At 32.5% G+C, this 15,233-nt stretch overlaps 1 protein-coding gene across 1 annotated transcript; it reads right to left on the minus strand.

The window, feature by feature from the left end:
* Positions 1-13,556: 13,556 nt before the first annotated feature.
* LOC132741624 (uncharacterized) lies at positions 13,557-14,639 on the minus strand. The gene has a single exon (XM_060729836.1). The coding sequence runs from the start codon at positions 14,637-14,639 to the stop codon at positions 13,557-13,559; it is 1,083 nt and encodes a 360-aa protein (XP_060585819.1).
* Positions 14,640-15,233: the final 594 nt, after the last annotated feature.

The following is a 15,233-nucleotide window of genomic DNA, read 5'->3' on the forward strand; positions in this document are numbered from 1 at the left end:
TTCCAGCTGTTTGTGCATTATCGTCTCCAAACATATATAAATAGGTATATTTATTACACATGTCATTAGTTTCATTTTCAAAAATTTCAAATTCATCATTATTATAAAAGCGTGATTGAACAGGTGGTACATTACCAAATAGAAAATCTTCGTTTATATTGGTCAAATTTTTGCTTAATGTCAGCCACATTTCATACTCACTCTGAGTCTATTGCTTTAATATATGGCATTGAACAGTTTTTTACAAATGCGCCAAGACCACCAGATTTTCTTAATGATGTTTGCTTTCTGTGTACATTTATAAATATACATTAAATCATTCTGACACAAAGAAAGTATCATACATAACAAGTGAAATAAATTCGGGGTAATTTGAACGTCTTTTAAAGTAATACACCCCTAATGGGCACTATAAGGAACTGTAAAATTGACAACATGGGACAGTTATATGCCTTAAATGTCACCTGTATGCAAAAGTTAAACAAAATTTACCATGTGGTTTTTAAGTTATGGATATTTTTCTGAACTAAAACTTTGCCATAAGAAGGGCTTTTTTTCAGAAATGAGGAAACTTAAAATAATCTATAATATCTATGATAAAAAAAGGTTTTCCTATTGCTAATTGTTAAGAAACAAATAATGACATTTAGGTAACAAATTAAGCAAGCAAAATGATTGTTTTTAAACGAAATGTTTTTAATATGTATAAACATGTAACCCTACCCCACCCACTTTTAACACTTATTTGACCATTTCCTATGTGAAAAGCCTTATTTAAAATATCCTAAAAAATTTCCACAGTGAGGGGCTGTTTTCAAAGTTTGCCTAAATTTTCTTAAATTTATATTGCTTGGTTTTGCAAAATATAAAATACTTTTACCGTGTAATTTTTATTTTATTAAACTTTAAAAATATCTGGTATCATATTTGCTATTCAATTTGGAATTATTTAGTAAATAAATACCTACAATAATTATATAATTTAAATGAAACACTTTTTTTCAAGAAGGTATCTGAGAGATTAATAAAAAAAAGTTAAAAAGAAAAAAAACGAAAGAAAAGAAAAGTTTGAACCCACGACCCTCAGTTCCAATACACTTTACAGTGATTCTAGCCTATTTGAATACTCTTCAAAGTGGAGATTGTGCATTAGGGGTGGGGGTGTACTACCTTATGACCACATACGTTTAGAGAACTTACTTTCAGCTCGTAAGATACAAAGTTATTTTGTAAGTTCCTGGCACTATATGTAAGTTGGGCATACAATAGTGTTATGATGTTGATATTTGGACCTGATAAATGAAAATGACGCTGAATTGAGTAAATTGAGTAAAATAGTAACTTGGTGTGAATTTTTAAGATTGAGAAAATTTGGAAACGAACCTTTATTTATAACGGTGGGTCCAATAATGATTTATATTTGGTTATCACAGGGTGCGAACACTTGAAGTTTATTGGTTACATTTATTATAAAATATGGAATAAAATAATCTGTACATTTTAGAGATTTGTGAATTCAAATTAGAAGAAATATTAACGGCCTTTTCTGTTACTTGTTTTCAAAAAATGCATTCATAATTATAAGTATAATAAGTAGAATCCCTACTTAAGACCAACTCAGATTTAAGACCACCCCGCTATTCAGACCATTTTTTAAAATAACGGAATTTTCTGTTCTTTATGTCAATAGTTACATGATAGGTGAAATATGACATTATATAATAATTAATATTGTATTAGACCAAAGAGAATTTAATATTAAATTTCTTCAGAAAAATGTTTTGCTGTCATCTGATTAAATATTAAAACATATATTGTATTTGTAGGTTAAGATACATATTGATTGTTAATACAAAATGACTAAAAATAGACCATGGTCATAAAATATTTAAGCAATAAGAATATTCACAATTAAGACCACCCCACAATTAAGACCACTTTGGTCCAGTCATGAGGGTGGTCTTAATTGAGGATTTTTACTGTATAATAATATAATAATTATAATATGTAATGGAAGAAAAATAAGAAAAAGCTAATATTGCCTTTTTTTAAATGTTTCAGTGCTAATACATTCGAACATGTAGGTCTATATACATGTATGTATATGTATATAATATCTATTTTTAGGAACATACGAACCCGTAAAGATATCAGCAATCTAGTCACAAACACGATACGGACACAGAAAAGAAACTAAAGGCCTAGCGTTTCAGGAGAACCATTTTTATGATTGTCAAAGGACAAACATATAAGAATGTGAAACATTACATACTCATATTCAATATTTAGCTAGTGATTATGATGTGACATCGACGCAATCCAGCAGTTAAAATTAGAAAGCGCATCGCTTTCAAAATTGTGAAAGCTGGCCGATGATTGGCTGTTTCAAAATCACGAGAATGTTACAGCCTATTGATGATCGTCAGATCCTTGTGTGTAGCGTTATTTAGGAGCTGATTTTAATCAGATTGCTGTACATATCACATCATATTCAACAGCTTATAAGTAAATATCTGTTTTTATTATAAAAGCCATAATGAGCTTATCGTATCGATGTAAACAAAATTATCAAGGATGTCTCCCATGAAAGTGGCAATTGGTAACCACAATCTGGAGTTTTATAAATGGAGGATATTGAATGAGTGTAGTTTAATACTAAATTTATTGAACGAGTTGAATAAAATCATATTATGCGAGCCTCTGGCGAGCATAATATTGTTTTATTCAACGAGTTCAAAATGTAGTCATATGAGCCAACTTCATACTGTCTGTTAAGAATGATAAAGAATGGAGTCAAGATCCCCTTTGACTAAAACTTCTCTCAATAAAAAGGCAAAAAAAATATAAAAATGATCTGTTCTATATCATTTGCTGAATCTTTCTATGTGTTTTTATGTATTTAATCTTTCACCAGTTTTTGGGATATTCTCATTATAATTATGATACAAAATTGAAAAAGAAGCCAATATTTGGCTAAAATTTCATTCCAAATTCGCCTGTAAAAACCTGGAAAGAATGCTTTGTGCATGTCGGACAAGCATACGGAAAATAATTATGTGTCATCTTATCGGCCAGTCAGGCTCATTACTTATTTTTCTCCATGATCCATATAATGGTCTCATTGGCCTCCCTTGCATCAAAATTGTATCATCACAAAAATCGACTTGCATACATATTAAGTATCATTCAGTGAATTACTGAATTCGAAATTTATAGGTCACCTTTTGGTAGATAGTAAGATTTAAGGATATGAATGGTGACATGTCCGGGGTCCGTACTTTCAGTCCCTGAAAGGGCAGATGGACCCTCATTAAGCCTAGAATACAAACACATACATACATACGTACATACAGACAGACAGACAGACATAAATGCTGCATGCATGCATACATACATACATACATACATACATACATACATACATACATACATACATACATACATACATACATACATACATACATACATACATACATACATACATCTGTAACATCAATTCGGCAAAAAATTGCCTGGCGATAGTTTCATTCATGACCACGCAAGGTATCAGATTTAAAATCGCCCGACGTATATCGTCAAAACCGCCGATTTTGTAAAAATCGTTAAATCGATCAGCGGCCGTTTTATTTGTGATCTAGGTATAACATGAATAACTGCGAGCATTAGGAAGCATATGATTTTTACGCTTAACATGTTTTATACGAAGTGTAGAAATACTGTCCACACTAAAGCTGAATGCCTCCAGATGAACCAAAATATTTCAAGAAAATCAAGCTTAAAGATATACTATGCTCATCTTTGAGTAAAATATTTTAATCGAAGAAATTTATTAAAACCTATAAAATTGTTACTTAATATGTCTAATTTAAATAAAAAATGAATAATAAACTATATTGGAAGTTACGTTCTCTAATACAGGACAAGAAAAGTTGGTATTTTCTTTAAAAAAAACCTGCCAGTTTTTTTAACGACACTATATATTCATATAGTGACGACCTATGTGTGTAGAGTTTTAAACATGACATATTAACTTTTTGTGAAGTCAAAACATGTTTATGTCATCTTCTAGCAATTATCAATATTTTCTGATACCAAATTTGAGCATAGTATATATTTAAGCAAATGTACTAAGAATTGAAAAAAACGTGTCATACCATGTATCAATTTGGTTATTACATAGCTACATTATTATTGCGGTAAGTATAAATAAGTGGGAAAATGTATTGTTGATGAGTAGATAATTCTAGAATTTAATGAAAAGTATCACAATTGGAATTAAAGCTAGAGAGATAAAATTTGCATAAATTAAGTAGATTACCATTAAAGAAGACGGTGTTTACTAAGTACTTTTATCCCATTAACCGCGGTGTGGGAGTGTAATAAAGCCATTTTATAATCAAAGTACAGCAGGCGCTGAATTTGTTTTGGTCTCAGCATTATAATATTTAATTTAATTTGTATATAAGAACTATATATTTTATGCAAATTGTCAATATGGTTGTTATGGGTTACGTGACGTAGAAGATAACTCTTACAGCGTCTAATAAGTATTTGAAAGTCCTCGAGGGATCGAGGATAATATATAAGTAAATTTTTGTTAATTTTAATAATTATATGCTATATTAAGTACGAATCGTTAGTTACCCGCACTCACTGTCTGTTTATAGCCTGCTCGTTGATTGGCTCATTTTTTGTGGGGTTTACTTGATAGAAAATACATTGTTTAAATGCACGTACACGTTTTGTTTTCGTGGGGTTTAATATTGTGACTTCAGGGAACATGTTTTTATTGTATCTTTTAAGGGAGCCTGAATTATATTTGTACACATATGATATTCGTCCTGCGTAATGGGGATTTTAAATGAAGTCAACGCTGACTGAGGTTACAGTTTATTTATTAATGAAACTTTACTGTAAAAATTTATACACAGACACTATCATAAAATATTAGGTTTATAATATGTAAATTATTTCAATTTTGTACAAAAATCCTAACTAATTTTTATTATTATTGTAAAAGACGAAAGGAATATTGTAGCATTTTAATGTTGTATACACAATTTGATATATTACTCTACATCTATAATTTTTATTGCATCAAGCATGCGAAAAGTTTAACGCAGCTTTAATTTCACTTTTATTTGAAAATACAGATTTTTTTATCAAATTGTAGAATAATTGTTTGGTTAATGCACAGATAAATTACTGAACATATTAGTAGCATATGGCTGATAAAATATATGTTTGTACTTTAATATTAATTTTAAACATATCCTAAATCTTACCAATTTTTGAAACATAAAAGAATTTGTGGATGCGGGCATGAAATCCTCAACAATTACGGCCTGCGAGACATTTAAAAGGTTTTGCTAGTCTGGAGTTCCTTCCCCTTCTACTACTTCCGCAGGGAATGTCGACATCAAGCTATCATGATCATTTACAGGTATGGAATAGTGATGTTTTCAACTCTGCTAAGCGTTTAAATTATAGAATAATTATATAAAACTCAATTTAAATTAGAACATTATTAGTCGCCGGTAGAAACCGGCGACTATATTTGTAACAGTTTAATATTATATCTATGGTAGGAGAAGGCATTAGTTTCTGTAAATAAAAGCATAACAATTACTGAACAATTAAAGACTACAATTGTTTTCAGTAATCTAAAAAATTCAAACATACAATAATGTTGCTCAATGAAATGAAATATTCAAATATTGACATCGTAAAAAGCAACATTACTATTTTCATAAAATGAATTAATGACGTATCCCTATGGACCAGTCATAGAATTTAGGGACACTTTTACTTTTTTTCTAAGTGTCAAGCGTTGCTATTTTATGATTGATAAATCATGAATGATATTTGAAATGACACATTTAAATTATTTGGTTGTTTATATCTTATGAGACCTATTATATTTCATTTTTTTATCTAATTATAAACAGATTCTCCCTGTTCTTGAGTGTAAGAATCACGTGACTACACGTTGTAATGTTAGTGTTATAGAATCTATTAAAAGTAACAGATTGCTGATAAGATGTGAATAGTTGGAACACGGTATGGTGGCTAATTAGATGCAAATGTATAAATAATTACAAAGTTATCTTTCATTAATCAGTTTCATATCTTATATCATTAGAAAGGTCTGTATACTCATAATTTGCACATTAAAGAATTAAATAAATTTTCAAAACCTTTTCATTTTTTCTTGGTAAAGGGTTAAACTTGGCCATTTCTTTCAACGTTCAATAGTTTAGTTTAGGCTGAACATCACAAATTAGATTTATGATAAAGAGGCACATTTATTGAAATAAATAGTGGTAATCGTCGTCTTCATTATATTCCGTCGATTTCCGTAGCGCAGGTTACCAAAACGGTATGACGGATCGTATTAGATACATAATAAAGAAAACTAATAAAATATCTTTTTGTTAATATTTTATCGAACTGAAAGGCAATTAAACGTTTACTATATCGTATGTAACGACAGGAATATTGATTTCAACTAAATAATTTATTTTTTCGATAGCGCAAAAAAATATTTTTATGCAGATAGATCTACCACTTTTACGGTAGAATTGCATTGTTTCATGCAATAACTAAAACATATATTTTCAAATATTCGATTCTGAAGTATACAAAACGGATTTCGATGTCTGGTATAACGGTATATGTATAAGGTAGAATTAAAAGTAGAATTACAAGAATATCACTCGCCTTACAAAATTAATCAAAATTATGAAATAAAAAAAATGCTAGAAATGAAACACGATTATCAACTTATGTTTCATATAGTTAAAAGAAATAATAAAAAATAGTTTTATGAAAACTGCAAAAGGCATTTTCAAAGATTCGAACTTGGCCTACTAGGTCACAACTTCGTCCTACTTACCACCTGTAGGTCATCGAGCAATATTAATTGATTTAATATCGAGATCTATACAATCAATAAAATCTTTAGCATAAATCTTAATAAGTTACGTAAACTAACGAAATACTTGCTTATTTAATAATCATAGTAGTTCCTTGACAATATTGCTAAGCAAGTTTGCTTCATATATGATGTTTTTATTGTGAATAAACAGTTACTCAACATATTGTTCCTCTTTTCTTTATACCTGAACAATTAATTAAACTGATATTCTTTTATATTTATGACAATACAATCATTTTCTATCCGGCGACTTGATGCTTTAGCATCAAAATCTCTACTTGTTTACTATGTTTACCAAGAAATTTAGCAATTACTCTTGTCTCAATTCTATGGTGGCTGATTTGTGTCATTTGTGTTTTCGCCCCGCGACCCCGCCAAGCGAAAAGTCGAGAATTAACAAGTTAAAACGGCGGGGTTGCGAGACGAAAACACGCTAATTAGCGAGGGCGCGGGGCGAAGTCTAATAAATAAAACTTCACCCCGCGGGGTCGCGGGACGAGATTTAAGAAATAAAACGGCGGGGGCGCGGAGCGAAAACACGCAAAGAAGGCTGTTAATAAAGACTAGATTGAGACCATCAAGATAAATGCAACAATTGTAGTTTGCCTTCACCTTAATACTAATCCGCGTATACGTATCCAATGTAGACGTTCTTGCTTGACCATAAAGTTTATGTTAAATTCCAAAGAATTCACAGATACATTTTTAAGCAACTACAAAAATCTCAAGCCGTAATTACAACAAACTCAAGCCGCGCGATCGCTATATATGACAAAACGATGACCGCCCGGTGCCTGTGCATGAATCGTCCGCGTACTGGGCGATACTCGTTCGCTAGTCGATGTCCGGGCGGGGCCCGGGCGATGTCCGTCCGGGTGCTTTTAAAATTGGACGGTATTTTTGTATAAAAAACAATCGTCCGATCCAAAAAAACATAGACCGGTCGCCGTCCGGTGACCTGGCGATCACTGCCAGATGCCTTTTTCAACTCACTGACCCCAAAAATTATCGTGCGGCCGCCGTTAGCTTTTAAGTGTTACTTATAAGTGGCCGATATTACGATTGTTATTTATTTACACTGAGCCGAAATTCTAAACGACCACCTTATATTTTACTGAATTTAAACAAAACAAATAAGATTAGGCTTTATTTCTTTTTCCATGATATGATAGAATATATTCCAAATATCAAATGAAAATTTTATCAGACAAAAATATAATTATGTTTTAATCAGATAATTTTAAAGAAATTAAACGCCCCTTAGAGCGAAAATAACATTGTGTTTCATCATATTTAGATTGACATTGAATTTTAATCGGCTGTGTGTCCTCCGGCAGCGGCAATAACGGCATGACACCGCTTGACCTCATGGATATAATGTATCTTTGAAGATATTGCAGGGGAATTGGAGCCTATACCACGGGGGAGGAAGTGTTACACGAATGATGGAGTTCTTATGATAACTTGTTTGGAGTTCTTATGATAACTGTCACGGAGTTCCTGGAAAACGTTACGGATTTCTGTGGAAAACTTTTCTATTTACTTGGAGAAATCACGTGAAAAATGGTCATTTTTACCTTTAAATGGGGAGTTTGAGGTGCTAAATTAAACTTGGATAATTAAGCTTGCCCTACATATTGTATAATGTTTCAGAAAAACCTTTTATTCCATTTTTCATCGCCTTTTTATAAAAAATTTTAGTAGTTTTGTGTAAAATTTCCAAATTACTTGCTCATTCGTACATATTGACCTTTTCATTTGTGATCTTCTTCGTTGCTATACTTAATTACATAATTATAATGCAGAGTTGCAGACATAAAGCCTAGGCTAATAAATTTATACCCGATTTTTCAAATGTCATGGAGTTCTTGTGATAACTCAAAATATGTCCTGGAGTTCTTATGATAACTTTTGTTACTGCCAGTGTGTTTCTTGTGCTAAATTACGGCCCGTTTAAGCGTATTTTATTAGTCAATAAGTGTGTAAATCATTATGAAGCATAGTACGCGTATCATTTGCACACACATTTGGTTATATAACGGTGGTTTAGAGTGTATTTCAGTTCAAGAGATAGTTTTCTTACCTCCGTTTCTTGTGTTTTTTTTTGTGTTTGGGTTTTTGGGTTTGTTTGATTGTTGTTTTTTTTCCATTTCATTGGAATGACTGAAAACATACTTGATGTAGAGCATTTACTTACAGGATAAAATACGCTTTTAATTTAATATCTAAGCATGATTTCTTCATCTATACATTATTCCTGGCAGTTCTAGAGAACATAAAGTAATTATGCTATCGGTCTGCCGAAACAAATTACATGTAAATGGTTGCAGCAAAATAGGAAGTAGTACGCATTACCTTTATCTAAATTTAATGAATGAGGTGGGTGTCATCTTTAGATATTCAATGGATATCTTAATTTCTAAAAGGTATAAATTTTGTCATAGAAACGTATAAAGTTCTATGACAATGATATGACAATAGAAAGTAAGCCTTTAATGGTGACTCACATATATTATTAAATTCTTACTTTCTATTGTCATATCATTGTCATAGAACTTTATACGTTTCTATGACAAAATGTATACCTTTTAGAAATTAAGATATCCATTGAATATCTAAAGATGACACACACCTCATTAAATTTAGATAAAGGTAATGCATACTACTTCTTTTTTTGCTGCAAACCAACCATTTACATGTAATTTGTTTCGGCAGACCGATAGCATGATTACTTTATGTTTTCTAGAACTGCCAGGAATAATGTATACATGAAGAAATCATGCTTAAATATTAAATTCAAAGCGTATTTTTATCCTGTAACTAAATGCTCTACATCAAGTATGTTTTCAGTCATTCCAATGAAATGGAAAAAAACAACAATCAAACAAACCCAAAAACCCAAACAAACACAAAAAAAAACACAAGAAACGGAGGTAAGAAAAATATCTCCTGAACTGAAATACACTCTAAACCACCGTTATATAACCAAATGTGTGTGCAAATGATACGCGTACTATGCTTCATAATGATTTACACACTTATTGACTAATAAAATACGCTTAAACGGGCCGTAATTTAGCACAAGAAACACACTGGCAGTAACAAAAGTTATCATAAGAACTCCAGGACATATTTTGAGTTATCACAAGAACTCCATGACATTTGAAAAATCGGGTATAAATTTATTAGCCTAGGCTTTATGTCTGCAACTCTGCATTATAATTATGTAATTATGTATAGCAACGAAGAAGATCACAAATGAAGAGGTCAATATGTACGAATGAGCAAGTAATTTGGAAATTTTACTCAAAACTACCAATTTTTTTTTATAAAAAGGCGATAAAAAATGGAATAAAAGGTTTTTCTGAAACATTATACAATATGTAGCTTAATTATCCAAGTTTAATTTAGCACCTCAAACTCCCCATTTAAAGTTAAAATGACCATTTTTCACGTGATTTCTCCAAGTAAATAGAAAAGTTTTCCACAGAAATCCGTAACGTTTTCCAGGAACTCCGTGACAGTTATCATAAGAACTCCAAACAAGTTATCATAAGAACTCCATCCTTCGTGTAACACTTCCTCCCCCGTGTATACCTGGATAACATTCCTCGTTAGGTCGGCAATATTTAACTGTTGTGGCCTGGCTCTTACTTGTCTCTTTAGAAAATCCCAAATATTTACGATAGGATTTAAACCCGGACTTCATGCAGGCAATTGGAGAGTCTTTACATTACTGGCAGCAAACATAGCCATGGTACCTCTAGCAACGTGACACGGTGCATTATCCTGGGCTTAAATAATTCCACGATTTGCGCAAACATGTGAAATAAGAATTGACTGGATGATGTCTGCTTGGTATCTCCTTGCATTTAGATTGCCTTAAATAGGGATGATTTGAGTCTTTGTGTGCATAGATACACCAGCCCATATCATTATAGAGCCACCTCCGCACTGATCAGCCTCAAATAAGCATGCTTCAAGAGTTTCGCTCCCCTCGTCGCCTATACACACGATCACGTCCATCAGGTCCGCGAAGTTCAATTCTGGTCTCATCAACAAACAAGACGTTGGCCCAGTCAGCTCTTGTGAACCTCAAATGTCGTTATCCCCAAGCCAATCTAGCCTGCCTGGAATCGAGGAAAACAAATAAGTAAGATTTTGTTAATTTTAATATATGTTATTTTAAGTACGAATAAACGAGATGACCGTAAGTTACCCGTTAAAGGGCTCATTTTTGTGGGGTATACTTATTTTGACGACAGGGAAAGAGATAACGATACTAGAAAAGACATTGTTTAATTGCTCGTACAATGTTGTTTTTTTCTGGGACGACAGGGAACATGTTTTTTTTTACTGTTGCTTACTAATATTTTACCTGAAACAGAGGGGCACTCGTGTCTCCTTTCAAAGTTAGATATTTTGTTTTGTGTCCCGCGTATTGGGGATTTCAAAAGAAGTCAACGCTGACGGAGTTTACAACAGCGTTGTTTCGTTTACCATAACTCAATTTAACATATCAAATCATGCCTACTTATACACAGATAATATCATAAAATAGTAGGTTTATAATATGTTAATTATTTCAATTTTATAGTAAAATTGCTGACAACTTATTGTAATAATTCCGAAAAACGAAAGAAATATGTTGTAGTTTCAATATTATTTTCATTATTTGATATAAAACTCTAAACCTTCAATTAAAGGGAGGTAATAGCCTCAATGATTTTTAAAAATACACTAATGTTAGCTAACTAGGCTAGAGTAAAAGAGTGTAACGTAGCTTTTATTGTAAATACATAGTTTTTAAATCATATTGTAGAATAATTGTTTGGTTAAAGCACAGAGAAATTACTGTAATTAGAGAAAATATATTCACTTTGAAATTCCGTTGTTTTACCCCATAGCAAGAATTAGATCTAATCTTAATCTTTGTTCTTTATTTTTTTTTCTTGATATGAAATTTATGTATGCAAGAGTCAAATTTTTTATGTTATAATCGTAAATAAACGATCAGTATTTTCTAGTAAACCCCCCATTTCCGTCACATCTCGTAAGGGAAGTAACTCTTCCTCGACGGTCTATAAAAATTGTGCATGAATATTACCTCCCTTTTATTAAAGATTTAGAGTAATATATCAAATTGTGAAAATAACATTAAAACAACAACATATTTCTTCTGTCTTTTGCAATTATTACAATAGGTAGTCAGCATTTTTTTACAAAAATTAAATAATTTACATATTATAAACCTAATATTTTATGATATTGTCTATGTATAAATACTTACATTACGGTCTATTAACTAAATAACGAAGTTATGGGTAACGAAACAACGCTGTTAAAACCTCAGTCAGCGTTGACTACTTTTGAAATCCCCAAACCGCTTGGGGACACAATTACTGTACATAGGAGCAGAAAATATAACAACACTGTTCAGAGTGAAGTACGGGGCAAATTTTTACGGCTGCCACACGGCAGTGAAGTACGTGGCAACTTTTTACGGCTGCCACACGGCACTTGACACCTGCTGTTGTGAAGTAACAAAGTGATCCCTCGAAAGCATTTATCACAACAAGTCAGGGGCGTAGCTTGAAAGAAAGTAATGTGTAGGCACTATTTCTAGGGGGGTCCGGGGGCATGCCCCCCCGGAAATTTTTGAAAATTAACATTGCTGTAGCTGCATTCTGAGGTATTTTAAGGCATGTTCAGAAGAATTAAAAGAGATAATTTTGCAGCATTTTTGCTACATTGAAAACTCTTTTTTCCCATCAATATAATTATGCCCATACTTAAACGTTTAATCATTATAACTTAACAATACATATACTGTAGGCAAATCTCAAAATTATCATAATTGACGTTTAAGCAAAATATGCAATATTTAATTTTGAAATATTGTAATTTATTTCGGTATAACGTCGGATTAATAGTAATTGATTGGCTCAAAGACTGTTTTATAATTAATAAACAAATTTATGCAAATCTGCGCTAACGTGAAAATTTATTTGCATATAGGAAAAAATCAGTCACATTCACAGTGAATAATGTTAGCCAAATATATAATTGGAACACACAATTAAATACCAATGACATCTGATAAAATATATTGACACACAAACAGCTTCAAATGCCATAATAAATGTATATGAATGAATCCTCTACCTATATATATTGGCAAGACTTATCAACTAAATAAGTCAATCAAATGAAACAGTCTAAGCCGTACATACATTCAGCAATTCAATTAGTACGGTACCTCTTCAATAATTTTCCTAATAAATAATAATTCAGCATGTAAAATAGAGGATATTGAATGAAGATTTAAATTTAAATTATTTAAATAGTTGAATAAAACATCATATTATGCGATCTCTGGAGAGCATGATAATTATTGTTGTTTTTTGTTTCCACGAGTTCAAAAGATTTAGTATTGAATCAACACGATATTAATTTTCCATTAATTATCAACGGTTTACAGTTAAAAAAGTGTAATATTATTTTCATTAAATGTCTTTCATACACTCCTGTGCCTTGGTTTGTGTACAGTAATGATATCAAATATTGAAATTTGAACGAATCGTTCGCGCGAATTTTATTTTATGAGTATGTCATTCTTTCAGAAGAAGTCAAGTTTTCTTCCTTTCTTAGAGGCAAATGTATTGATAATTTTGCTGATATCAACATCCATGTCCTTATGAATATGTAGGATTGCCAGTGATGACATTCTCTCTGTTCTCATGGTTGACCTTAAATAATTCTTAATTCGTTTCATTGCGCTAAACGACCGTTCACATGATGCTGATGTCGGAGGCATTGTAAGAAGAACTGCGAGAATGTTGTAAATACAGGGATACAGGTCTTTGTTGGTTTTTTGGAGCGTTTCTTGTAGACGAACCGGCCTGTTTTCAGCAATATTCCAACGAACTTTCCACCTCGCGACTTCATTGTTGAACGATTCAAATGTATGGTCGATATCTGGAGCATAAGCAGCGTATATGGCGGGAAGCATTTCAACCTGAAGTTGATGTAATCTTTTCGGTAGAAGATACTGTGCAGCAAAACGATCTTGGTTACTTAAGATACGAGATTCGATTTCCTGTACCAGATGATCAAGAAATACATAAAACAATGTGACTTTCCAATAATCTGACACTGTGTGAACATCTGGGTTTGCTCGATGATTTTGCCTGGCAGCTCTTCTAGGCCTTGAAGGTTGAATGTCGAATTCTGCTGCGATATTGGAAGCTTTGTCATAGAGAGCATCCCATACGTCTGCGTCGTTCCGCTCATTGCGCAATAGCTGAACAACAACTTTGGTTTCTTCTACTGCATGAAGCAGGTCATTATCTTCTTTTTGCAAGAGGTTAGTAAGGGCGACAGTTGAGCTTAACAAATGTTCTGCAACTATTAAAGCTATAATGAAATCAAATCTGAGAATCCCTCCCAGATACTGCCCTGCTTTGTCATCTCCGTCTTCTTGCAGAGTTTCAAGGGCATGCACAACAACTGAAAAGGCGTTCTTGAATGTCGCTAGGGCATCTGCACGACTTGACCATCTTGTTTCACACAAGGTTCGCAGTTTGGTTCTTTGTTCCATTTCTGCTCTTGCAGCGGTATCTTGAGATAACTCTTTACAGAAGGCATTAAGACGTTTAGCCGAATAGTCAAACATAAAACTGATGTCTTGAACAGTAGACATCATCGTACGCACACACGGAATGTTTGAACTGTGTACCAACGCAAGATTCAAGCAGTAGGCTTTGCAGTGGACATAATTGGCATTATTCACGAACCAGTGCTTGAACACCCCGGTATTTGCCTGACATATAAGATGCTCTATCATAGCATTGTGCGAGGATTTTTAAAATATCAAGGTCTACCTCTTGAAAAAATGACAAAATGTTGGCACAAAGGTCAGTTCCTTTTATTGAAGGACATTCAACGAAACCCCAAAACTCCTCGTTTATACAACAATTATCATCAACATATCTTACACAGAGCGGCAGTTGTTCCTTAGTTGATTTGTCAGTAGCTTCATCTACTATTATTGCAAAGAAGGAACAGTTCCGACAGGCACTTGTTATCTTTCCTTTGACATGCTCAGCACAAATGCCTATGAGCTCATTCTGAATATCAAGGGAAGTATACTTGGCGTTATAATGTGCACTAGCCAAATGCTCAGACAGTATTTCGTCATTTTTTGCAAACGCAGTAAGTATTACGTCCAAGTTGCTATTTTCAGCAGTATGGCCCCTGAGTGGTATGTTTTGCTTTGCACAAAGAACTATTATTT

The sequence above is a fragment of the Ruditapes philippinarum genome, unplaced genomic scaffold (genome assembly GCF_026571515.1).
Source record: "Ruditapes philippinarum isolate M1 unplaced genomic scaffold, ASM2657151v2 ctg13437_1_1_1_1, whole genome shotgun sequence".
NCBI lineage: Eukaryota > Metazoa > Mollusca > Bivalvia > Venerida > Veneridae > Ruditapes > Ruditapes philippinarum.